General features: G+C 45.6%; 1 protein-coding gene across 3 annotated transcripts in view; it reads right to left on the bottom strand.

Moving 5' to 3' along the window:
- LOC140386684 (NADPH--cytochrome P450 reductase-like) overlaps window positions 1-24939 on the bottom strand; it is a 122294-nt gene extending 97355 nt beyond the window's left edge. The window contains exon 1 of one of the 3 annotated variants that reach the window (XM_072469240.1): window positions 24815-24939. Coding sequence is in view for 1 of the 3 variants with exons in the window: in XM_072469239.1 (XP_072325340.1) it covers window positions 24416-24449 (34 nt within the window). In the remaining 2 variants the exon portion in view is untranslated. Of the gene's footprint in view, window positions 1-23982; window positions 24216-24415; window positions 24465-24814 lie in introns of those variants that run through there. The other 2 variants (XM_072469239.1, XM_072469241.1) reach the window with 2 other exon arrangements.
- Window positions 24940-25971: the final 1032 nt, after the last annotated feature.

Genomic DNA, 25971 nt, shown 5'->3' with positions numbered 1-25971 from the left:
AACGGAGAATCTCACGTAATTAACAACAGTTTGTTCAGTTATTGTAAAAGAGTGATACTGATTGTAAGTAATACTTCCTTGCACCATGAGATGCCTTTAGCAGTACAAGCCACCCAAGGACTAATCAGGATTTGGTTATCTGGCAAAATAAAGCCTGAGACTAACACCAAGTACTCACAATTGAGTCAGGAGATTGGTTTCCCTTGCTGGGTTCTCAACTTTAACATTCTCTCCCCCAACCCCCCCACCCTTTGCTCGCTGTATTTTGGCAGAAAGGAAGGCAGATGCTGATCAAAGCCAGATGACACAAGTGCACAATTTACTGGAGGACACCGAATACTTGTTTGGACAAGGAGGTTTGCAAATCCAGTTAATTTGCTCAGATATTTAATATTCATTTGTGAAGCATTTTAACTGCTAATTTTATCGAGTAGGAAGTGCTTGTCGACATAGATATCTGTCTGAGACACCCAGCTGTCAGGAAATACTACATATTCGAATACATTGCAAGAGGAAGACTATTCACTGGAAGAAAATCTCAAGCTGCCGGTGTTTAACTATTGTTAGTGGCAAGATTTATGGTCCCAAAATCAGCCATGTACCCAAAGGGCCAATGGAACAAACCTGATGAAGGGACAATCCATGTCCATCTCACAGGTCACCCAGTAACTGAAAGGTACCCATCAGAAATCATTTCATAGGATATCATAGAATTTACAGTGCAGAAGGAGGCCATTTGGCCCATCGAGTCTGCACCGGCTCTTGGAAAGAGCACCCTACCCAAGCCCATACCCCCACCCTATCCCCATAACCCAGTAACTCCACCCAACACTAAGGGCAATTTTGGACACCAAGGGCAATTTAGCATGGCCAATCCACCTAACCGCACATCTTTGGACTGTGGGAGGAAACCGGAGCACCCGGAGGAAACCCACGCACACACGGGGAGAACGTGCAGACTCCGCACAGACAGTGACCCAAGCCGGGAATCGAACCTGGGACCCTTGAGCTGTGAAGCAATTGTGCTAACCACTATGCTACCGTGCTGCCCTTAAGTAATACTTCCTTGCACCATGAGATGCCTTTAGCAGTACAAGCCACCCAAGGACTAATCAGGATTTGGGAGAGGTGGTCTTACAACAAAGAGAATGGTAATTAATTACAGATTAAAAACAGCTGCGGCAAAGCCCCATTAAAGATTTACAACTTTGGGATGCGTGGAGTGTTTCTGTGTCGAGTGTGCCTCCTATAATGTCGCACAGGAATAAAAACATAGCTGCCATTCAAATCAGAAAGGAAATGTTAGATTATTAAGTAGTGTAAAAACATGACGTATGTATCTTTTATCCTCTTTCCCATCTTCCTATACCATCTTTTCTCTGGTCCACATGCACCCCCTTTTCATTTCTTTGCGGCTACATTCTCTTCCTATTTTATATTGATTTATAGTACGAGCGAAAGTCCTCTTCTAAACAAGGTGGCTTCGATTCTTGATAGTGGCTGGGGTTCCATGGAGTAATGGTGAGCACTCTGTATCTAGTGATCAGAGTTAAAGGGCGGGATTCTCCGACCCCTGCCGGGTCGGAGAATCCCCCGGAGGGCGGCGCATCCCGCCCCGCTGCCCCCTGCTGTATTCTCCGGCGCCGTATTCTACAACGCGGTTTTTCAGGCGGGGGCGGGATTCACCCCACGCTGGCCGGGGCCATTGGCAGCTGCCCCACCGGCAATTCTCAGGGCCCCGATGGGCTGAGCGGCCGTTGGTTTTTGGCCAGTCACGCTGGCGCGGGTTACGCATGGTCCCACACGGCAGGACCTGGCAGGTAAGTCGGCGGGGGCGGTCCTCGGGGGGGGGGGGGGGGGGGGGGGGGGATACGATCCCTGGGGGCAGGGGGGGGGGGGGGGGGGGGGGGCCACAGTGGCCTGGCTCGCGATCAGGGCCCACCGATGTGCAGGCGGACCTGTTCCATGGGTGCACTCCATTCCTCCGCGCCGGCCCCTGTAGGGCTCCGCCATGGCCGGCGCGGAGAAGAGACCCCCCCCACGCATGTGCCAAAATACACCGGCTAGTCTACCATGCCGGTGGTTCCGCGCATGCGCAAGATTGTGCCGGCCCTTCAGCGCATGCGCGAACAGCTGGAGCGGCGCCAACGGCTCCAGCGTCCACCTAGCCTCCGAAAGTGCGGAGAATTCCGCACTTTCGGGGGCTGTTGACGCCGAAGTGGTTGGCGCCGGTTCTCCCACCGGCGTGGGGACTTAGTCCCCCAGAAGGGAGAATCCCGCTGAAAATCTCCGTAGAATCTTTCAATTTATGGGCCGCATGGTAGCACAGTGGTGCACTGTTGCTTCACAGCACCAGGGTCCCGTGTTCAATTCCCACTTGGGTCACTGTCTGTGCGAAGTCTGCACATTCTCCCGGTGTCTGCGTGGGTTTCCTCTGGGTGCTTCGGTTTCTTCCCACAAGTCCCAAAGATGTGTTGTTAGGTGAATTGGATATTTTGAATTTTCCCTCCGTGTACCCGAACAGGCGCTGGAATGTGGCGACTAGGGGCTTTTCACAGTAACTTCAATGCAGTGTGAATGTAAGCCTACTTGTGACAATAATGAAGATTATAGTGGACTTTCACTTGTGCTGTAAATTCAAAGAAACAGCAAAAACACAAAGTTGGTTTGATCAGCAGAATACAAATATAGGTTTGTATTGCATCTAGTCAGGGAGCTGCATCTGAACTCACACTTGGCCTACAGACTACAGGATAAGGAACTCTATTATAAAGGACATAAAAAATTGCATTACAAACATTTTTCCCAAAAAACATCCCAAATAGCTAAATATCAATGAATTAGTTTTGAAGCATGGTGACTATTTTTATTCAGACAGGTTACACAGAATTTGAAGAATGGGATTTGACCCAAAGGGTTAGTCGATCTCAGCTTTGAATATTGTAGGGCTCTGAAAATGATGTCACTAAGCTGTGATGAAAAATGTATTTGATGGTTCTGTTCTTGCTTGCAATGATATGAACTTTGGAGTTATGTGCATATGTGGGTGAAAAACACAAGACTGTGTTCCACTGTAACGCTTTTCTTCCTCCCCCCCAACCACCCTAACCCGACATACGAAAGATCTGCTGACATTCTTGGTCAATACTCCTACTCGAAGAATAGTAATTGTTCGGGTTGGGCTGCCGCTGCCTGCTGAACCCCACACTGGCACATGGGACATGGGATGGGCCTCCACCACCCTATCCAGTAACCCTGCACATTGATCATTGCCAATTCACCGACCCTGAATTGTGGTTAGCACTGCTGCCTCACAGTGCTGAGGGCCCGGTCTCGATTCCGGGTCACTGTCCGAGCGGAGTTTGCACATTCTCCCAGTGCCTGCATGGGTCTCACCCCCACAACCCAAAGATGTGCAGGGTAGGTGGACTGGCCATGCTAAATTGCCTCTTAATTGAAAAAATATATATATTTTAAAATAAACTCATGTTTCTCAACAGGATTACAAACCTCCAAATTTATGGAGGATGAGAGGAATTACCCCAAAGCATCTGCCCATGAGGAGAATGTTACTCAGTGCAAAGTTAAGCCTCAGACCTGAAAGCTTCATCCCTACTCTGGCCTACTTTAGCCAACATTCAGGGTGTCACAGAGCCTTCAATGCCTCTGGGGATGAGGGTGATTTTTAAAAACAAAATTAGCAAGGGAGCTATGTCTCAAGAATACAGGCACAGGATTGGACTCATATGTGGCCCAACAGTGAAATAGCTCATCAGTACGCACAATTTGGGTATGCAAGTTACGAATGACACTTGGGTTAACCATGAAGGTTAACCATGAAACTGGTGAAGAATCAATGCTTTTTCATGGTGGAAAGGAAGAAAAAAAATTTAAGTATACAAAGCCGGAAGTCCCTTCATTGGGAATTAAATGCACCCTCAACCAGCAATTTAATCTACCCCTCAAGGAACACAACAAAAAACATAGACCAACATCCAACATAGTTTGTGTAGCAAGTTCCCAGCACTGCCAGATTGTACTTACCGCGCAAGGAGTTTTAGTTATAATCACAAACACAAACTTGATAATCTACATGCCACATTATAAATATTGCAAAACTTTATTTTACTGTGCAATAGATAACTGAAATCTAGCTTGTTTATCCACCAGCCCTGCCCATCCAACCCTGATTTAGAAACCTTGCATAACCAACTCAGAGGTAAGGGTTACAGGGTGGGAATTTCCGGTCGCCGGGCTTCGGCTGCTCCCACCCGATCGGACATTCCTGCCAGAGGTCAACAGAACTTTGCATGGTCCCTGTCCCATCCGTGGCAATTTAAGGCAGGCAAGGCCGAAAAATCCAGCCCACAGTCATTTCACAATCAACAGCCGCTCTACTAGTTCCAAAATGCAGGAATTTGCACAAGATAATATGAACACCCTGTTATGAAATACACAGAGGGTAACTAATCCATAGGTCCAGAAGAGAAACAAATTCTGTACGGGCACAAAGGTGTCATTGCGTGCTTTGCCATCACTAATCTATATGTAATTTTTAGTCCACTCTCGGGCCTACGTTTCCCTCACCCTAGTCTGGGGTGTGACATCAATCGTCTCAGTTCCAGGATATCACTGCAGGGAGTTCCTCAAGATGCTGTCTTAGGCCCAATTATCTTTAGCTGCTTCATCAATGACCTTCCTTCCATCCATCATAAGGTCAGAAGTGGAAACGTTTGTTGAGGATTACACAATATTCAGCACCCTTTGCAACTTCTCAGACACTGAAGCAATCCATGTGCAAATGCAGCAAGACTTTGTGTTATGGATGATCCCAGGAATGGTAGGCCAAACATACGATGAACGTCTGAAGATCCTGGGATTATATTCATTGGAGTTTAGGAGGTTGAGGGGAGATCTAGTAGAAACTTACAAGATAATGAATGGCTTAGATAGGGTGGACGTAGGGAAGTTGTTTCCATTAGCAGGGGAGACTAGGAGGGGGCACAGCCTTAGAATTAAAGGAGGTCACTTTAGAACAGAGATGAGGAGAAATTTCTTCAGCCAGAGAGTGGTGGGTCTGTGGAATTCATTGCCACAGAGGGCGGTGGAGGCCGGGACGTTGAGTGTCTTTAAGACAGAAGTTGATAAATTTGAGGAATTAAGGGCTTATGGAGAGAGAGTGGGTAAATGAAGTTGAAATCAGCCATGATTGAATGGTGGAGTGGACTCGATGGGCCGAATGGCCTTACTTCCGCTCCTATGTCTTATGGTCTTATGGACTTGGGCAATATTCAGGCTTGGGTTGAAGTGGCAAGTAACATTTGTGCCACACAAGTGGTAGGCAATGACCATCTCCAACAAGAACGAATCTAACTATCGCCCCTTAACATTCAATGGCATTACCATGACAGAATCACCATCAACATCCTGGGAGTTACCACTGACCAGAAACTGAACTGGACTAACCATATAAATACCATAGCTGCAAGAGCAAGTCAAAGGCTAGGAACCCTGTTGCGAGTAACTCACCTCTTGAATTCCCAAAGCATGTCCACAATCTACAAGGTACAAATCAGGCATGCAAAGGAATACTCCTCACTTGTCTGGATGAGTGCAGCTCCAAAACATGAGACTTGACTCCATCCAGAGCAAAGCAGCCCACTAATTGGCACTCCATCCACAAACATTCACTCCCTCCCCCACCAATGCACAGTAGCAGTGCGCACCATCTACAAGATGCACTGAAGGATCTTGCCAAGGCTTCTTAGGCATCACTTTCCAAATCCAAGACCACTATTATCTAGAAGGTCAAGAGCAGCAGACACCTGGGAATACCACCACCAAGTGGTTTCCCTCCAAGCCTCTCATCATCCAGACTTGGAAATATATTACATACCTTCACCGTCGCTGGGTCAAAATTCCAGTGGTTCAAGAAGGCAGCTCATCACCACCTGCTCAAGGACAATTAGGGATGGTCAATAACTGCTGGCCTAGCCAACGACACCCACATCCCATAAATGAATTAAAAACTTCAGCCACCTGTCCCTTACATTTGTCTAGTTGGTCACATATAACAGGTCAGCTATTATTTATGCTGATGTGAAATGTAAACATGGTGACTCTGATGAACTTTAACATAAATTAAATTGGTGCTAATGGATATCCAATCATGTGTGTTAACTCTAGCCCAAGCGCCCACAGTACAACAACAGCTTCAAAATCAAGAAACATCTTGGTCTGGAGTCAAATGGTCCTGGCAAAAGCCAACCCGGACATTGTTGAACAGGTCATTAGCAATTGTGATTAAGTAACACTGTCAGCAACCCCATCGGTCACTTTGCTGATGGTCAAGAATGGACTGATGAGTGGCAGTTAGCTGGATTGGATTTGTTCTGATATTTATGCACAGAACACACTTGAGTAATTTCCCATTTTGGCAGCATCATCGATCTACTTGGAACAGCTTGACTAAAAGCTCAGATGGTTTAGGAGTGCATGTCTTTCGAACTGCAGCCAGGGTATTGTCGTGGCTTACAGCCTTTGCTGTATTCAGTTATCTCAGCTATTTTTGATACTGCATGAAGGGAATCAAATTGGCTTTAGTCTAGCTCGTGATGGTGGGGACCTCTGGAGGAGGCAGAGATGTATAAAACACTCAGTAATTCTGGTTTAAGGTTGTTGGAAAACCATCACCTGGTCTTTTGCTCTCACACGCTGGGCTCAGTGAGGAGGATGGTGATGCTCATGGAGTCTCCTCCTGTAAGTTGTTGAAGCATCCACCAGAATTCCTGGCTGAATGTAGCAGAACTGAGAGTTTTGGTCTGAACCATTGCTTGTGGGATCACTTAGCTCTGTCCATTGCTTGGTGTTTCCACTGCTTAGTAAACCCGTGGTGCTATCGCTTCATAGCACCAATTGTTAGGGACACTTGGTGCTGCCCCTGGCTTGCTGTTCTTTGCTTATTGTATCACAGTTGGTCCCCAGCTTGATTGGCAAGGCTAGAATGAGGGACATGCTGAGCCATGAGGTTAAAGATCATTGTGGAATACAAGTCTGCTGTTGCTGGGCCCACGGAACCTCAAGGATGCCAGTTCTGAGCTTCTAGATCCGTTCTAAATTCCTCTCATTTAGCATTGTGATAGTCTACATACTCTCTAAGCTGTGTGGTGTGTTGCCATGTAGCGAGCCAGAACTTACTGGGCTGCGGACAAACAGGCCATGCACAAAATGTGGTCCCTTTAAGACAATCCTAAAAGGAATTACACAGTGCAGCAAATGAGCCATGTACAAAAAATGAAAATATAGCGATATTGGTAACAAAGCCTGACAAGACAGAGGGTCTTCTCAGTGTGAAGATGGGACTTTGTACCAACAAGGACAGTGCAGTGGTTACTCCTACCAATATTGTCATGGACTGATGTAAGTACGACAGACGAATTGGCAGGGACAAGGTCAAGTATGTTTCCCCTTCTGCCAATTGTTCCACCGCATGCTGCTATTGCGGCCGAGACCCTTGCATCTTTCATTGGACGATCCAAACTCTGGAAGTGGGGGGACTGCAAGATCAGTTCTGTGTTATGTTAACGAAGAGCTGACAAAGTCAAGAAGCCAAACAGGCTTCCTTCTAGAATTCTATAGAGCAAAAGAGATAAACAAATTTTGCTCCAACACCCCTAACACCTCACCCTCTTCCCACAGCACCTTCCCATGCAATCACAGAAGGTGTACCATCTGCCCTTTTACCTCCTCCCTGCTGACCAATGAAGGCCTAAACACACTTTTCAAGTGAGGCAGCGCTTCACGTGCACCTCCTTCCATCTGGTCTATTGCATTTGCAGCTCCCAATGCGGTCTACTCGAGAGACAAAATGTACACTGGGTGACCGCTTTGCAGAACACCTTCAGTCCGTCCGCAAGCAGGACCCAGACTTTCCTGCTGCCTGCCATTCCAACTCACCGTCCTGCTCTCACACCCACATGTCCGTCCTTGGCCTGCTGCAGTGTTCTAGTGAAGCCCAGCCCAAATTGGAGGAACAGCACCTCGCCTTCCAATTAGGCAAGTTACAGCCTTCCGGACAACATGGAGTTCAACAACTTCAGACCATGAACTATCTCCGCCACCGTCACCACATTTTTACTTCTATCAATTTACTTTCATTTCTTCCATTGATCTGTTTTTCCCTCACCATTGTTACCCCTCCCCACTTGGGCCATTTGTTTCCAGTTGCCCTTTGACACAATGCTCACCTTTGTTCTGCCATTCACACATCCTAATCTCTGTATGTGCCACTATCAGCACCCTTCTTAGCCGTAATAATCCCTTTTATATTCCATTTGTCTTTCTGTCCACGGCATCTTTGTCAATCTCCACCCATTGTTGGCTCTGTATGCAGCCCCACCACTCCACACTCCCCACAAGTATAAATCTGACCCCATTTCCAGTTCTCTCTAGCTTTGACAAAGAATCATTCAGACTCGAAACATTAGCTACCTTCTCTCTCCACCGATGCCGTCAGACCTGCTGTGATTGTCCAGTATTTGTTTGTTTCAGATTCCAGCAACCAGTAATTTGCTTTCAGCAAAATGAATTATTTGGCTATTCACAGAACATGGTCACATCCATGTAAGGCAACTCTTCTACTTCAACGAGAACTGTGAAGAGACCAATTTCTACCTCTTCAACGATTGCCATCAACAATGGTATGGTGCAACTGGTGAGCTAGACTCCACTTAGAAAACTACAATGGTAGCTTTCACTCAGCAATTTTGCACGTCAACTCCAAGATCACCCTTAAAGCACAAGTGGTCAAGTCAACAACCTTTGTTACAAATGTTATGTAAGGCAGAGTGGAAAGAGCTGCACTCAAAGTCACTCCACAGGCAGATAGCATTACAGTCTGCAGCTGAGATTGACATCCACCAGGATCTTATCACAAACTGCCCAACCTTCATCTCAAGAGCTGTCTTTTAGTCTGAAAGCACAAACAAAACAAAAAAGGCAACAAAAAAAAAGAAACAGCATTACAGAAAGTGAATAAAAACTAGAGATAACTGGAGGTAGAGAATGAAATGGAGTGAAAACAGTGGTTTTCAAGTTAGCTCCTGGACTGACGGGTTCCTTACTGAGCTCGTTTGTTACCCTATTTAAAACCTATCTCTCTGACCAAGCCTTCAGTCACCTGTTCCAGTTTCTTCTAATATGGTTTAGGTCTCACGTTTTGTTTACTATCAAGTCTGCGGAGTACTTTGAGGCACAAGTTAAAGGCACTACATAAATGCAAGATTTTGATTTTGGGATTAAAAGATCAAAAACACGTGGGTTCAAAGAGTAACAAACAAAGTTAAATCATAACGAGCTACCCACTCTGGATGGGTTACTTCCTGTGGTGGGAATCTCCCAGTCAGGAATTTATTAGACATGAGGTTTATTACTGGAATAACCCCCACAGTTGACAGCCCAAGCCTTTTATAAGTGTGTTGGTTAATATTATAAAACATTTTAGACATAGCCCCACTTTGCTAAACACCTCCGATTAGTCCACAAGCATGACCCCAAATTTATTCATGCTTGGCTGCACCCGTGTAGATTCCAGTTAATGAATATGTGCAGCTGTATGAAAACATTTAAAAAGGTAAATGAATAGGCAGCACACAAAAAAAGCTAACATTCCTCTGCATCCTTGGCCTACAGCACTTCTCAGAGATTGTTCAATGCAAGCTCGGGCAGCAGGGCCTCAACTTTTCATGATGCTCTTTACATAGGATACGTGAGCAGGAGACTATTCAGCCCTTCAAACCTGCTCTGCCATTCAATTAGATCACAGCTGATCATGTGCCTTAATTTACAGGCTTTTATCTTTACTATTGACTGTAGTTTTCAACTTTAACTATAGCTCTCATTTTCTCAAACAGAAGGGGTTGGAAGATGGACTAAAATCACAGGTGCTGCCTAACTTGAGTGCTTCCAGCATTTCTGCTTTTATTGTAGATAGCTTTTAGGCGACGACGAAGAACAAAGAAAAGTACAGCACAGGAACAGGCCCTTCGACCCTCCAAGCCCGTGCCGACCATGCTGCCCGACTAAACTACAATCTTCTACACTTCCTGGGTCCGTATCCCTCTATTCCCATCCTATTCATGTATTTGTCAAGATGCCCCTGAAATGCCACTATCGTCCCTGCTTCCACCACCTCCTCCGGCAGCGAGTTCCAGGCACCCACTACCCTCTGTGTAAAAAACTTGCCTCGTACATCTACTCTAAAGCTTGCCCCTCGCACCTTAAACCTATGCCCCCCAGTAATTGACCCCTCTACCCTGGGGAAAAGCCTCTGACTATCCACTCTGTCTATGCCCCTCATAATTTTGTAGACCTCTATCAGGTCGCCACTCAACCTCCGTCGTTCCAGTGAGAACAAACCGGGTTTATTCAACCGCTCCTCATAGCTAATGCCCTCCATACCAGGCAACATTCTAGTAAATCTCTTCTGCACCCTCTCTAAAGCCTCCACATCCTTCTGGTAGTGTGGCGATCAGAATTGAACACTATACTCCAAGTGTGGCCTAACTAAGGTTCTAGACAGCTGCAACATGACTTGCCAATTCTTATACTCAATGCTCCGGCCAATAAAGGCAAGCATGCCGTATCCTTCTTGACTACCTTCTCCACCTGTGTTGCCCCTTTCAGTGATCTGTGGACCTGTACACCTAGATCTCTCTGACTTTCAATACTCTTGAGGGTTCTACCATTCACTGTATATTCCCTACCTGCATTAGACCTTCCAAAATGCATTACCTCACATTTGTCCAGATTAAACTCCATCTGCCATCTCTCCGCCCAAGTCTCCAAACAATCTAAATCCTGCTGTATCCTCTGACAGTCCTCATCGCTATCCGCAATTCCACCAACCTTTGTGTCGTCTGCAAACTTATTAATCAGACCAGTTACATTTTCCTCCAAATCATTTCTATATACTACAAACAGCAACGGTCCCAGCACTGATCCCTGCGGAAACCCTCCAATTAGAAAAGCATCCGTCCATTGCTACTCTCTGCCTTCTATGACCTAGCCAGTTCTGTATCCACCTTGCCAGCTCACCCCTGATCCCGTGTGACTTCACCTTTTGTACTAGTCTACCATGAGGGACCTTGTCAAAGGCCTTACTGAAGTCCATATAGACAACATCCACTGCCCTACCTGCATCAATCATCTTTGTGACCTCCTCAAAAAACTCTATCAAGTTAGTGAGACACGACCTCCCCTTCACAAAACCATGCTGCCTCTCACTAATACGTCCATTTGCTTCCAAATGGGCGTAGATCCTGTCTCGAAGAATTCTCTCCAGTAATTTCCCTACCACTGACGTAAGGCTCACCGGCCTGTAGTTCCCTGGATTATCCTGGCTACCCTTCCTAAACAGAGGAACAACATTGGCTATTCTCCAGTCCTCCGGGACATCACCTGAAGACAGTGAGGATTCAAAGATTTCTGTCAAGGCCTCAGCAATTTCCTCTCCAGCCTCCTTCAGTATTCTGGGGTAGATCCCATCAGGCCCTGGGGACTTATCTACAGTAATATTTTTCAAGACGCCCAACAACTCGTATTTTTGGATCTTAATGTGACCCAGGCTATCTACACACCCTTCTCCAGACTCAACATCCACCAATTCCTTCTCTTTGGTGAATACTGATGCAAAGTATTAATTTGGTACCTCGCCCATTTCCTCTGGCTCCACACATTGATTCCCTTGCCTATCCTTCAGTGGGCCAACCCTTTCCCTGGCTATCCTCTTGCTTTTTATGTACGTGTAAAAAGCCTTGGGATTTTCCTTAACCCTATTTGCCAATGACTTTTCGTGACCACTTCTAGCCTTCCTGACTCCTTGTTTAAGTTCCTTCCTACTTTCCTTATATTCCACATAGGCGTCGTCTGTTCCCAGCCTTTTAGCCTGACAAATGCCTCCTTTTTCTTTTTGACGAGGCCTACAATATCTCTCGTTATCCAAGGTTCCCGAAAATTGCCGTATTTATCCTTCTTCCTCACAGGAACATGCCGGTCCTGAATTCCTTTAAACTGACACTTGAAAGCCTCCCACATGTCAGATGTTGATTTACCCTCAAATATCCGCCCCCAATCTAGGTTCTTCAGATCCTGCCTAATATTGTTATAATTAGCCTTCGCCCAATTTAGCACATTTACCCTGGGACCACTCTTATCCTTGTCCACCAGCACTTTAAAACTTACTGAAAATTATTAGTAATAATATATTCCAGACCCAAGATTCCATTCACAGTGGAACTTCCAATCTCAGCCATGCTAAGGAGGTGGTCGGAAGGCAGCCAAAGCAGAGGAAAGATGGGAAGAGAAGGTGGCCCCCATCCATCTTCTCAGTTACAGAATAATCCTTGTAAATGGGAATAAATAACTGAAGAGCTGACAAAAATAGTCAGCTCCCAAAGTTAACTATATTTGAAAAATAAAATCTTACAAAATTCTTCAGCAGGAGGAAGAAAACAAAATATGAAACCATCTTGAAAATTTACAAAGTTCAGCACAGCGCTCAAGAGGCAAAATCATTACTTAACAGGACCATGAGTTTCTTTTGCCAGTGTGAACTTTGCACCTCAAACACCAAAATCAAACATTTGACAGATGTGTTTTGCAATGCTAACAGCAAAGTGATCCCTTTATTTTGTTTGACTGAAAATCTGTACAGTGCGTACAAGATCACCAGTTATGCTTGAAATCAGCAAACACTTTTAATTCACAAGCCAAAGACCAAATTGCAGAACCGAATTGAATAATATATGTCTTGCCCGCCTCAATTCTTCCCCCAACTGAAGCTGCTGACTTGCACTGATGCCAAATTCCAACAGACCAGCAATCCTCAAATGCCTCACTCTCCTCCAACCCAGTTTTACAAGCAAGTACCGGCAAGCTATTTCACCACACAGGGCATCACCAGCAAACTGAGTCTTCTCCTGGACTGACGGACACAAAAGCACACTTTCCAGAAAGAGCCTTTAAATAACGACAGCAGAGATTACACTCAATAAACTTAAGGACACAAGAGGCCAATTGTAACATCACTGTCAACATAATAGGCAGAGCATGTGTGCATGGCTGGATAATAGATCTTGCACCCCAACAGTGCATTAGAGAACAATCTCAGTGCATTGTTATTCCAGGTGAGCAAAAACTAGCCAAACGACATTCCACAGTCTCAGAGCCTCACATAATGTTTTCCTCGTTGCATCGGTTTCAGGTGCGAGGGGCAGGTTTTTAAAAAACAAACGCAGAGGGCTGTGGGTGCCTGGAACTCGCTGCCGGAGGTGGTGATGGAAGCAGGTACGATAGTAACATTTAATGGGAGTCATGACACTTCCTCAGGGTAGTGTCCTAGGCCCAACCATCTTCGGTTGCTTCATCAATGACCTCCCTTCCATCAGAAGGTCAGAAGTGGGGATGTTTGCGACTGACTGCACAATGTTCAGCACCATTCGTGACTCTTCAGATAACGAAGCAGTCCATGTCCAAATACAGCAAGACACGGACAATATCCAGGCTTGGGCTGACAAGTGGCAAGTTACATTTGCGCCACACAAGTGCCAGGCAATGACCATCTCCTACAAGAAGATGTAACCACAGCCCCATGACATTTATGGGCAGCACGGTAGCATTGTGGTTAGCACAATTGCTTCACAGCTCCAGGGTCCCAGGTTCGATTCCCGGCTTGGGTCACTGTCTGTGCGGAGTCTGCATGTTCTCCCTGTGTGTGCGTGGGTTTCCTCCGGGTGCTCCGGTTTCCTCCCACAGTCCAAAGATGTGCAGGTTAGGTGGACTGGCCATGCTAAATTGTCCTTAGAGTCCAAAATTGCCCTTAGTGTTGGGTGGCGTTACTGGGTAATGGGGATAGGTGGGGTTACTGGGTAATGGGGATAGGGTGGAGGTGTGGGCTGGGTAGGGTGCTCTTTCCAAGAGCCAGTGCAGACCCGATGGGCCGAATGGCCTCCTTCTGCACTGTAAATTCTATGAATTCAATGACATTACCATCACTGAATCCCCACAATCAACATCCAGGAATCCTACAGCGAGTAACTCACCTCCTGACCGCCCCCCCCCCCCCCCCGCCCCAAGCCCGTCCACCACCTACAAGGCACAAGACAGGAGTGTAGTGGAATACTCTCCATTTTCCAGGATGAATGCAGCTCCAATAATACTCACAAAGCTTGACACCATCCAGGCCAAAGCAGCCCGCATGATTGCTCTCCCTTCCACAAACATTCAAACCCTCCACCACCAAGAAACAGTGGCAGCCGTGTGTACCATCTACCCAAGATGCAGTAAATCACCAATGCTCCTTAAACACCTTCCAAACCCATGGCCACTGCCATCTAGAAAAACAAGCGCAGCAGATACCTGGGAAGCCACCACCTGGAGGTTCCCCTCCAAGTCACTCACCACCCTGACTTGGAAATATATTGTCGCTCCTTCACTGTCATTGGGGCAACATCCTGGAACTCCCTCCCCAACAGCACAGTGGCTGTGCCAAGCTTCAACAACTGCAGCGGTTCAAGAAGGCAACTCACCACCACCTTTTGAAGAGCAACTAGGGATGGGCAATAAATGCTGGCCTAACCAGCGATGCCCACATCCCTTAAATGAATTTTTAAAAATACATGAATAGGATGGGAATAGAAGGATACGGACACCGGAAGTGTAGGTTAGATGTGTTGCATTGTGGCCACAGGCTTGGAGGGCCGAAGGGCCTGTTCTTGTGCGATACGTTTCTTTGTTCTTCTTTGATTACAGAAAGACAACTCCATTTTCTTCAATGTAATTTTAATCCATTGCCTTTTTCCTAATCTCCTGCCTCCAAAACACATTCTCCCCCCTCCCCGCAATATCAGGTAATATCTAATGTAGGCTAGCAACCAAAGACAGAACTGCCCAGCATCTGCTCAAATACTTCATGAGTCAACTGGCCTATATTTGTGCCACAAATTCAATGAAGTTTGGACTGGAACTATGTCCCAGTGAGCTACCTGGTTCCAATCTTACTCTCCTGCTTGTTCTGCGTAACGTTTAGTATTCATTTTTCGGCCAACCACCAAATTTCCTTTTAAATATAATTGGGGAATTTGGCAACAACAGTGGTTTGCGATACAGAATTCCAACTATCCTCTGTTTTAAAGAAGCATTTTCCCACCTTCCCCTTTAATTCCTTTTGTGATTACAGTTATCTTAAATTGGTGCATTTTTCCTTATTGTTGCACTGAACTGTGCAAACAATCCATAGCAACTGATTTTAATCACATAAGTTGAAGGTTTCAGGTCAGGTCACACCTCCGTATCAGCTGGAGTTCAAAAGAAGACTCCCAACTTCAAGCAAAGTAATGCTTTGGCTGTGTGGTCAAGTCTGATAGCTATTGATTCAAGTCCCATTCAGGAAATCGGAGCACATAATCCAGGCTGAAAAACCAGTTCAGTATGGACTGTGCTGCTTTTCAAATGAGGTGTTGTTGGTCATCTAACATATTACTTTGAATAACAGCAAGGAGTTCCCAGTGTCCTGGTCAATATTTATCCCTCAACGTCACTTTGCTATGTGCAAATTGGTTGTGCATTTTCTACATTACGATAGTCGCTCACTTCCTAAATTTCATTGGGACATCCGGACGTTATGAATCCCAGTGAATCTTTGCTGCACCTTTTCCATTGCTTTGGAACTGCGATAATGAAGTGCTTGAATTGGCAGACATGTTGAATAATTTCATTTTTGAGGGTATGAGCCCATCTAAATTTCTTCTTAAGCCACTCAGAGATGGGAACATTCAGTGAATCCGCCTGCCTGGGGGTCACAACAATGCTGGATGATCATATTTCATATAACCATTATTTTTTGGATTTGGCAGGTGGTTTGACAGCCATTTATCTGGAGGGGTCCTGGAGTGGGACTCGAACCAGGGGCATTCCGACCATGAAGAAAGAGCAATACCGGCTATACCTCTCGGCTATTCATCGCACCCAAACTAAATTTGCAGATTACTGCCTAGTCAGAAAACTGTTATTTTGGATAACTAGCTCAAAGTTGCTTTTGATAGGGTAATGAGTCCCTTCAACAAGTCTCCTAAACTGTCGGGAAATCCTCGCATGGCAAATGTACCCAGATCCAAAAAGCTTAAGATACAGAATGACAAGGCTTGGGGTCTTCACTCTCCAGGAGTACTACCCAGCCACAACTGAGGAGGGCATTCAGCCCCTTGAGTCTGGCTCTGCTGTTCAATAAGATCAGGGCTGATCAGATTGTGGCCTTAATTGCACTTTCCTGCTTTATCCCTCATAACCCTGGGCTCCACTGTCGATCAATAATCTGTGCAACATTGACTTGAATATATTCAATGAACCAGTTTCCACTGCTCTGAAGAGATTTCCATAGATTAACAATCGTCCGAGAGAAGAATGTATGGGCCCTGTCAAGACGGCCCATTGAAACATCGACTCAGGAACGAGTTAGAAATATCTATTTCATGAGAAATAAACTATTTAACTTGCCACATAATGGGCAGGATTGAATGGCCTCATCGAGCCGGACTCCGTGACGCGACAAGGCAGTTAAATCTCGCGAGAGGATTTGCGACGCTCGGAACACCTCGCTAGATCTAATGGGATCTCACGAGATGTCGCAACCTGGATCTCAGCTCACCAGGCGAGATCCAGATTAACATATTTAAAGGACCTTAAATACGTCGGCATTAGATTATCACAGCGCCCGAGAACGAATGCCCTTGCCTGGGGGACCTCACCATGGTGCTATTTAGCACTAGGTCTAAACTCGGTTTGTTCTCACTGGAACGACGGAGGTTGAGGGCCGACCTGATAGAGGTCTACAAAATTATGAGGGGCATAGACAGAGTGGATAGTCAGAGGCTTTTCCCCAGGGTAGAGGGGTCAACTACTGGGGGGCATAGGTCTAAGGTGCGAGGGGCAAGGTTTAGAGTAGATGTACGAGGCAAGTTTTTTTTACACAGAGGGTAGTGGGTGCCTGGTACTCGCTACCGGAGGAGGTGGTGGAAGCAGGGACGATAGTGACATTTAAGGGGCATCTTGACAAATACATGAATAGGATGGGAATAGAGGGATACGGACCCAGGAAGTGTAGAAGATTGTAGTTTAGTCGGGCAGCATGGTCAGCGCAGGCTTGGAGGGCCGAAGGGCCTGTTCCTGTGCTGCACTTTTCTTTGTTCTTTGTTTGTTCTTGAAGGGCCAAGGTGGCACCCTGATGCTCCCTCTGGCATCCAGGCATTATGGTAGGCATCGCCAGGCCAGCACCACCAGGGTTTCCAGACCGGCACTGCCAGGCTGCCTGAGTGCCAGACTGACACTTCCAAAGGTCAGGGCAGGCAAGGGGCCTCTTAAAGGTGGGTGGTGTGGGGAATCCTGAAAAGGGGCCCTCAATGACCCTCACAGAGGGGTGTCCTCACTTGGGTGGATGTGGGGTAATGCAGAGGGTGACATTAACCATGGGTGGGGGATGTGGGGGACTCTCAAACTCAATTAGAGATCAGGGCACCCTTTCAAAATGGCGGCATGTTCTCAGAGGAGCCAGTCTCGCCAGCAAGTTCAGCTTCCCACTGCTGAAAAAGTTCTACGTGTGGGCTACACCTGGGATAAACTCCCCAAGGTCCAAAGAAATTTTGTTTAAAAAAAAAATTTTAGAGTGCCCAATTCATTTTTTTCCAATTAAGGGGCAATTTAGCATGGCCAATCCAACTACACTGCACATCTTTGGGTAGTGGGGGCGAAACCCACGCAAACACGGGGAGAATGTGCAAACTCCACACGAACAGTGATCCAGAGCCGGGATTGAACCTGGGACCTCAGCGCCGTGAGACAGCAGGGCTAACCACTGCACCACCGTGCTGCCCTGCCAAGGTCCAAAGAAATGACTGAAGTGTGGGTAAATACCACTGGGGTTCACAGCAAAAAAGTCGTCGAGAAACACCCCAAACCCACCCAAAATGACACTTAGAAATTTTTCTGGTGTCCAATGTGCAGTTTCAATTTCTAAAAGCAACCTTCCAACCGTGGAATTTGAGTTTCCACACTTGCACAGAGCAAAGCAACACGCAGCAGCACAAAGTTGTCGTGATGGTGGGTTATACTATCTCATCTGGTGCAAGCATGAACTGTGACCTTGGTACCACAACATCACTGCTGGTAGTCAGGTACAAACTGCCACCCTACAGCAGCTGTTCAGTGTTTACAGATCCTTGTAGTTCAGAACAAAGTGCATCCGATCAGGTTATCTCAGGTATGTCTCTTGCTGCATTGCTCACACCAACCAGATGCATTCTTCCAGTTGTTTCGGACTTCCAATTCTTTTGTCCTTTGCTTTGCCTTCTTCTACACTATCATTTGCCTCTCCCCATTCTTCCCACCACAGAATCTTTACACAGTGCAGGAGGAGGTCATTCAGCCCTTTCAAGTCTAAATTGGCTCTCTGGAAGAGCATTCTACCATGTCCCATTCCCTGCCTTATTCCTGTAACCTTCGCGGTCTCTCTTTTCAGAAGGAATCCAACTTCCGTTTGAATACCTCGATCAAATCTATCTCCACCAGCCTCTCAGGTGTTCCACCCTCTGGTTGAAAACAACGTTTTCTCACATCACTTTTACTCCTTTTGCCAATTATTTTGCATCAGTGCCTTCCAGCTCTCGATATGCTCTGGAGTGGAACAGTTTCTCACTGCTTATTCCATCACACTCCTGATTTGTACCGTAGATGGTGGATATGCTTGGGGGGAAGAAGGAGTCAGGTGGTGTTACCCGCCACAGGATTCCGAGCCTCTGACCTGCTCTGGCAACCACAGTGTTTATACAACTGGCCAGTTCAGTTTCTGGTCAATTGTAACCCCAGGATGTCAATCACGGGGGATTCAGCGATGACAATGCTGTTGAATGCCATGGGGCGATGGGGAGATAAGCTATTCTCGTACTCTCTCTCTTTTTGCCCCTCATTCTATTCTTATTTTAGATTTCCTCAATACATTCCGTATTCAGCTTGGTTCTTGACTACCTTACATTTGTCAATAAACCATATCCTGCGATTTAATCATATCACATATAGTCAAAGTTTCAGATACCACACTACAGTAAAAAGAAATTACTGCAAAATTAACTCCTCATCTGAACCCAACCTGTTAGACAGTGATGCATCAAGCATCATTGTCTAAGTACTATACTGCAATAGGTCAAAATGTAAAGGAAGCAAGGTGGGGGTGATGGTTTTAAGCTAGGATTGAGATTAGCCTGGCCAAACTACTGTGTGAAAGATGCCACAGAACAGCAAGTTTAACTTTTTTAAAAACTTGATTTAAAGATAGGAGCATCGCTGGCATTTATTGCCCACCCTTAATTGCTCTCAAGAAGGTGGTCTTTTTTTAGTACAACAGAGTAGCTTGCTAGGCCACTTCAGACAGCAATTAAAAGTCAACCACATTGCCCTGGGTCTGGAGTCAAACATGGGCCAGACCAGCAGTTTTACCACCCTAAACATTAAAGAACCAGATAGGCTTTAGGACACATTGATGATGTTAGCTTTTTATTCCAAATTCAATTAGTTGCATTTTAAATCTCTCAACTGTTCTGCTAGGGCATGAACTCATGTCCGCAAATCTTTCGCCCCGACCACCTCTGGATTACTGGATCAATACTATATTACCATATGCCCCATTATCATTCATCAGATTGTAAAAAATGGCTTCAGCATTGGCCAACGTATCAATCACATCCCAGAAAACAGAGCTTCTGCAGCGAACAAAACATCCAACATATGGTTATTGCATAAGTGTTCCAGAGATTGCAATCTTAAATCCCATCTGGTAATTTAAAAATTAAATGAATTAAATAAGTTGGCCTTGAAGCTATCAGATTGTTGTGCAAACTGGATTATTAAATGTCCTTTAGGTAGAAGATCTACCCTCCTTGCCCAAATGCCACTCCAATAGGTGTGCAATAAGTGCTCTATTACTGATATTAATTCTCTATCTAAACATTGAAGGGAGGCAGACTGCAGAGGCGAGCAGGTTGAAACAAGAGGTGGATGATCACTAGACCCAAATTAAACATTTTTTCACTATGAATGGTGGGGAGTGGACAGTGGTTGGCAAGGACTGTGACTAACAGCACTGATTCATTTGTCGATCACTGTCAAAATGTACAACAGTTCTACAACATCAGGAAAGCTTCCGTAGCATTGGATTGATCCATTTAAATACTTAGATCAGATTGCGGCAACTCAAAAAGTACAAACAGCAGACACTAAACAGATGGTACAAAATAAATATTTATTTAATATAGATACTTGCGATAGCTATTATTAGTGTGACAGATCATGTGCCCAACATTAAAGTTAGGCTGTTTTGCTCAGGTAGCGATCACATTCATGCAAAACTATTTGTACCTTAAAAGGTCCAAGCTGGTAATAATAAAGTACCAGTCTATATAATACTATTTCCTTATAAAATTCCCAACCTTTTCAAAAACAAGGACAACTAACATTTTGTATACTATCTGACGAAACAAATTAAACAGTACTGCCATGAAAAAGAGATGCCCGTTATTAGTCTTTATGAGATACGCAAGCACAGACCTTTCTCAACTTTGCTCTAATCTACAATGACCATCAGGACAATACTTCCTACTGAAGGCAAATCAAATACTCCTACCTCATTCAGAGATGCTCAGTGCTTTTTTAAAATATACAGTCCCTCCACTATGCTGAACAAAGACATTGCACATGATCGATCATTTTTACCACGCCGGCCCACCTTCGCGACCTACACCGGCCCACCTTTGCATGCCACCATTTTCACTTACCATTAATGTAACAGCCGATCCTGCTTGGTCCTCACGATCTCACTTGCTTTGTCATTCAATGTTAGATTTCAACTAAGGACTTCAGCTGACGATTTAAGTTCTCGTTGCATCCATGGAAACAAAAATCAAGAGATTTGTCCTCAAACTCACCATGCTTAGTCTTCAAATTCCTTTGAAGTTTTGAGGGTTTTCAACTTTCATTTGCCAGTACTTCCCTGCATATAACACACATGGGTTTTGCATCCGGATTGCGTTGGCACAATTAATAAACCCATACCTCAAGAAAACCTCTTTATACAGCTTTGTTCCTGATGTCAGCTTCTTCTTAATGGGTTGTTCACCAGAGGCCATGGAGCTCACACCAGCACTGCAGGCATCTACAAAATGGAGGAATCTCTCTCACACCCAGAGCACGTGATGTCAGTGTACAGTGCCTGTGACCTGCTCGCTGCTGCAAAAGACTCCATTGATTTTCAAAAAGAAACTGCTCCTGGGTCAGCGCACTGACGTCAGGAGGAGGTGGTCTGTCTCGTTGGGCCCTGGATCTGCGCACTGCTGAGAGGCCACGCATGCACGGGACAGCCGGAATTCTGAAAGCCGCTCACAGACAGCATTTTTAAAAGTCGTTGGGCACGTGTCACGTGAAATGAATTAGGTCAGATGAAGAATTTGGGTAATACTACAAGTCTTTCACACCTTGTAATTCCCTGTTTTTACAAATTTATGTACTGCTTCGCAACACACCTCCATCTGTGCAATGTGTATTCTTTGTGCACTGGAGATTTGAGGTAAACTATACATATCCAGAATTATTGTAACTAAAGCATCACTGGAATCTTGCAAGTTACAATAGCCAGACCGCACTTGTAAACAGGAGCACATATCCTGAATTTACTTAATTGCGCGGCAATAGGGTGCATGGGGGTGAAAGAAAATACAGTGTTTAAATTTGCTAAGTTTAAAACTGCACACAGGTTTATATAGAACGTACGTCACATAAACAAGCCACCAGCCCAACTAGTCTTTGCTGGTTTTTATTCGCCACATGAATCTCCTCCCGTTTCATCGGTCTCATTTTAGCATTTCTGCGTACCTTCCTATTCCTCTCATGTACTCATTTCCTTTTGAAAGCATCTTTGCCTCAACTGTTTCCCTATTGTCACAGCTTCCACATTCTAACCATGTTAAGGGGTGATCTAATTGAGGTGGACAAAATGATCAAAAAGAATACAGATCAAAAGGGTGGATAGAGAGAAATTATTTCCTCTGGTCAACAAATCCAGGACAAGGAGGCGTAACCTGACAATTGGTGCCAGATTATTCAGGAGTGATATCAGAGAGCACTTCTTTACATGATGAGTCATGAATCAGGGCTCAAAGGGCTGAATGGCCTACTGAACAGTCATTATAAATTTAAAAATTCATCAGAAATAAATCACAAAACGTTTACGGCACAGAAGGAGACTACTCTGCCCCTCGCGTCCACTCCAACCTAAAAATGAGCCATCCACTTTCCAACGTTTGGTCCATAGCCCTGGAGGATTGCCCTTCAGGTGCATATTTTCACACCTTTTAAATGAGTTGAGGATTTCTTCCTATACTACCCTTTCAGACAATGAGTTCCAGATCCCTACTATCCTTTGGGTGAAAGGCTTGTTTCCCCCTCATCTCCCCTCTAACCTTTCTACCTATCACTTTAAACCTATGCTCTCTCGTCACTAACTCTCTGCTAGGGTGAATAGGCCCTTTCCACCCACTCTATCCATGCCTCTCACAACCTTGTACACCTCAATCAAATCTCCCCTCAGCCTCCTTTGTTCAAGGAGAACACCAGCCTATCCGATCTTTCCTCATAGCTGCATTTTTCAAGATCTGGCAACATCCTCATAATTGGACTAGAGAGGGCAGAAGGAGATTCATGTCCTTTTTGTATTGGGGTGACCAGTACAACATATAGTACTCAATTTGTGGCCTAACTAATGATTTATACAGTTCCAGCATAACCTCCCTGATTTTATATTCCATAGCTCAGCTAATAAAGAAAATAATACTCAACCACCTTATGAACCTCGCCTGCTACCTTCAGGGATCTGTGAACAGTCACTCCAAGGCCCCTCACACCCTTCAGCCCTCAGTATACTCCCATTGAGTGTATATTCCCCTACTTTGTTCGATCTCCTTACATGTATCAGCTCACACTTATCCAGGTCGAATTTCATTTGCCACTTTTCTGCCCATCTGACCAGTCCATTGATATCTTCCTGCAGTCCACAGCTCCCCTTCTCACTATCTACTACGTGGCCAATTTTTGTGTCGTCTGCAAACTTTATCATGGCCTCTACATTTATATCCAAATTGTTAATATGTACCTCAAAAAAAGCAGAGAACCTAGTACTGAGTCCTGCAGAACCCCCCACTGAAAACAGCTTACCAGTCACAAAAACACCCGTCAACATAGAATTTGCAGTGCAGAAGGAAGCCATTCGGTGCATCGAGCCTGCACCGGCCCTTGGAAAGAGCTCCGTATTTAAGCCCACACCTCCAGCCGATCCCCGTCACCCAGTAACCCGACCGAACCTTTTTGGACACCAAGGGCAATTTAGCATGGCCAATCCACCTAACCAGCACATCTTTGGACTGTGGGAGGAAGCCAGAGCACCCAGAGGATATGCACGCAGACACGGGGAGAATGTACACACTGCACAGACAGTGACCCAAGCCAGGAATCGAACCTGGGACCCTGGAGCTGTGAAGCAAAAGTGCTAACCACTGTGCTACTGTGCCGCCCCAGTTACCTTTTGTTTCCTGTCACTGAACCATTTTTAGATCCAGCTTGCGACATTTCTCTGGATCCTGTGGGGTTTTGTTTTAAACCAATCTACCATGTGGGACCTTGTCCAAAGCCTTACTAAAATCCATGGAGACAACGGGAACTGCACGGTCACCGTCTCAAAAATTCAATCAAGTTAGTCAGACACTGTATAAAAGACACAAATCATGGTTCACACCAACATGCCTGAGAGAAGAGATGGAATCCACCCGCACAAGTCCATCTCCAACAGTCTTTCAAACAGGTTGGGGTCTGGAACACAATTATGATACTTGCCTGGTGTAACTTTATGAGGCTATTCAAAGTGGTGCACTCTGGCTTTTACGTTTAGTAAGATGGCCAACCAAGCCCAGTCAACCCACATTCTATTTCGCACTAAAGTTTCTTGCTCATTTGTTTAACTTCTGCATAATTGGAAGGTTTGGAAAACCTGGTCGATGGATAAATCCTAACTGAGGACACCAAACTCCTGTTAGCATCTGAGAGACGAGACTAATGAAGGGCACAGGATTTTAATTTTCATAGGAGGCCATTTGGGTCTGCCCAGACCCTCCGAAAGAGCATCCTGCCTAAGCCTATTCCTCTACCCTATCTATCCCCACCTAAACTTTTCAACATTAAGGGGTACTTTTAGTATGGCCAATCCACCTAATCTGCACATCTTTGGACTGTGGGAGGAAACCCGAGCATCAGGAGGAAACCCACGCACACACACAGGGACAACGTGCAAACTCCAAAGTCATCAGAGGTCGAAATTGATCCCAGGTCTCTGGCACTGTGAGGTAGCAGTGCTAACCACTGTGCCAGCCTAAGCAGCTGGCAAAGGGCCGAGTCACCACTCAGCTACGTCCCTGATCAAAAAAAAGTCCAAAGATCAGCCAGAATGCAATCATGGTTTGGGGGGGGGGGGGGGGGGGGAGATTCGCCGGCACTAGGACCCCGCGGACACCACGGTCTCCCATCCCCCCATCCCGTCAGGTCCAGCGGCTCGGAAACCTCACCTCTCCCCCTCCCCCTCCCATCCGAACTGCCCCGTCCCCCACTACTAATGGTGAGGCGGCGGCAGTAGCGCATAACCGAGAGACGGCAGGCGGCCTGCAATACTCACGCGGAGAGGACAGAGCAGGTCAATGGCAGCGGCAGCAGCTTCAGGGCAACCGACAGCCCGAGCCGAACCATCACCCCGGGTATGGCGGGGGGGGGGGGTGTGTGGAGAAAACACACACTGCTCACATCCCATAAATCAGGGTCTCGCACAACAGAACGCCAGAAAGTATATATTACCGTATTCAAACATTAAAATCATGACCGTCTGCTCAAAGCACGGTGCATTTATTTAAATAAAAGGAGACAATATTAATAACCCCCCTCCGTAAACAAATGGTACACTCCAACCTTCTTCGCCCCGCCCCATACGTTGGGGGAAACCATTGTTGGTAAATAGGAGGGGTAGGTAAATAAGACTGACACGACATCCGTTAACATACTTAAAGCTAAATCTTAAGTTCAAAATTAATTATCATAAGAACTATAATTTTGAAATGGAAAACATTGATTGAAAATGATTTAAACCCTGTTTTATAATAGTGTGTTGAAGTAGTTACCCCTTCCCCGGAATGGGGAGTGGTGCTGGCCGTATGGTGACGTCATCGGGCAGCTTGGCCAAGTGGGGGAGAAGTTGAAAGTAATTGCTGAATAATGCTGAGTGTGTGCAAGTGTCAGGGCTTCGTGTGGGCAAATATAAAGTCTATATTTGCTTGATGATAAACTAATAGGTGTTGCACACTTCAAATATTTAATGTGTGAGCTAAAGGTAAGGTTGGCAAATTGGCTTTCTTGAAATCCATGAAGGACAGCCAGTGTAAATCCTCTCAGAAAATCCATATTGTGCAGTGAAATTAGGATATAATAATGCAGGAGAACACTTGTCAGGCAATGGCAACGTTTGAAATTTATTTTGTGGCCCATGGTATATACTTCCTGACTGATGTGTGGTTTATTATTTTTATTGCCACAAGTAGATTCACTGCCTTTCCATTTTTTTTTAAACCTGTATCTCCACAGCTTAAAGGACTGCCTTGGTGATCCTGCAAAGAATCAGCAAGAAACATTAGGGGTGTTGATAAAGTTTTAATTATACGGTGCATGCATTTTTCACGCAGATAAAACACATCCTCCACTATTTTTCAGAGATTGTTTGAACAAAATTGAGGCTCCTGGCTGTGCAATGTGAGGGTAAGACTTGCATGAGGTGGCTCCTGCTGG

Source organism: Scyliorhinus torazame, chromosome 12 (assembly GCF_047496885.1).
Source record: "Scyliorhinus torazame isolate Kashiwa2021f chromosome 12, sScyTor2.1, whole genome shotgun sequence".
Lineage (NCBI taxonomy): Eukaryota > Metazoa > Chordata > Chondrichthyes > Carcharhiniformes > Scyliorhinidae > Scyliorhinus > Scyliorhinus torazame.
The sequence above is the reverse complement of the archived record's forward strand: the minus strand, read 5'-3'. Positions and strand labels throughout refer to the sequence as shown.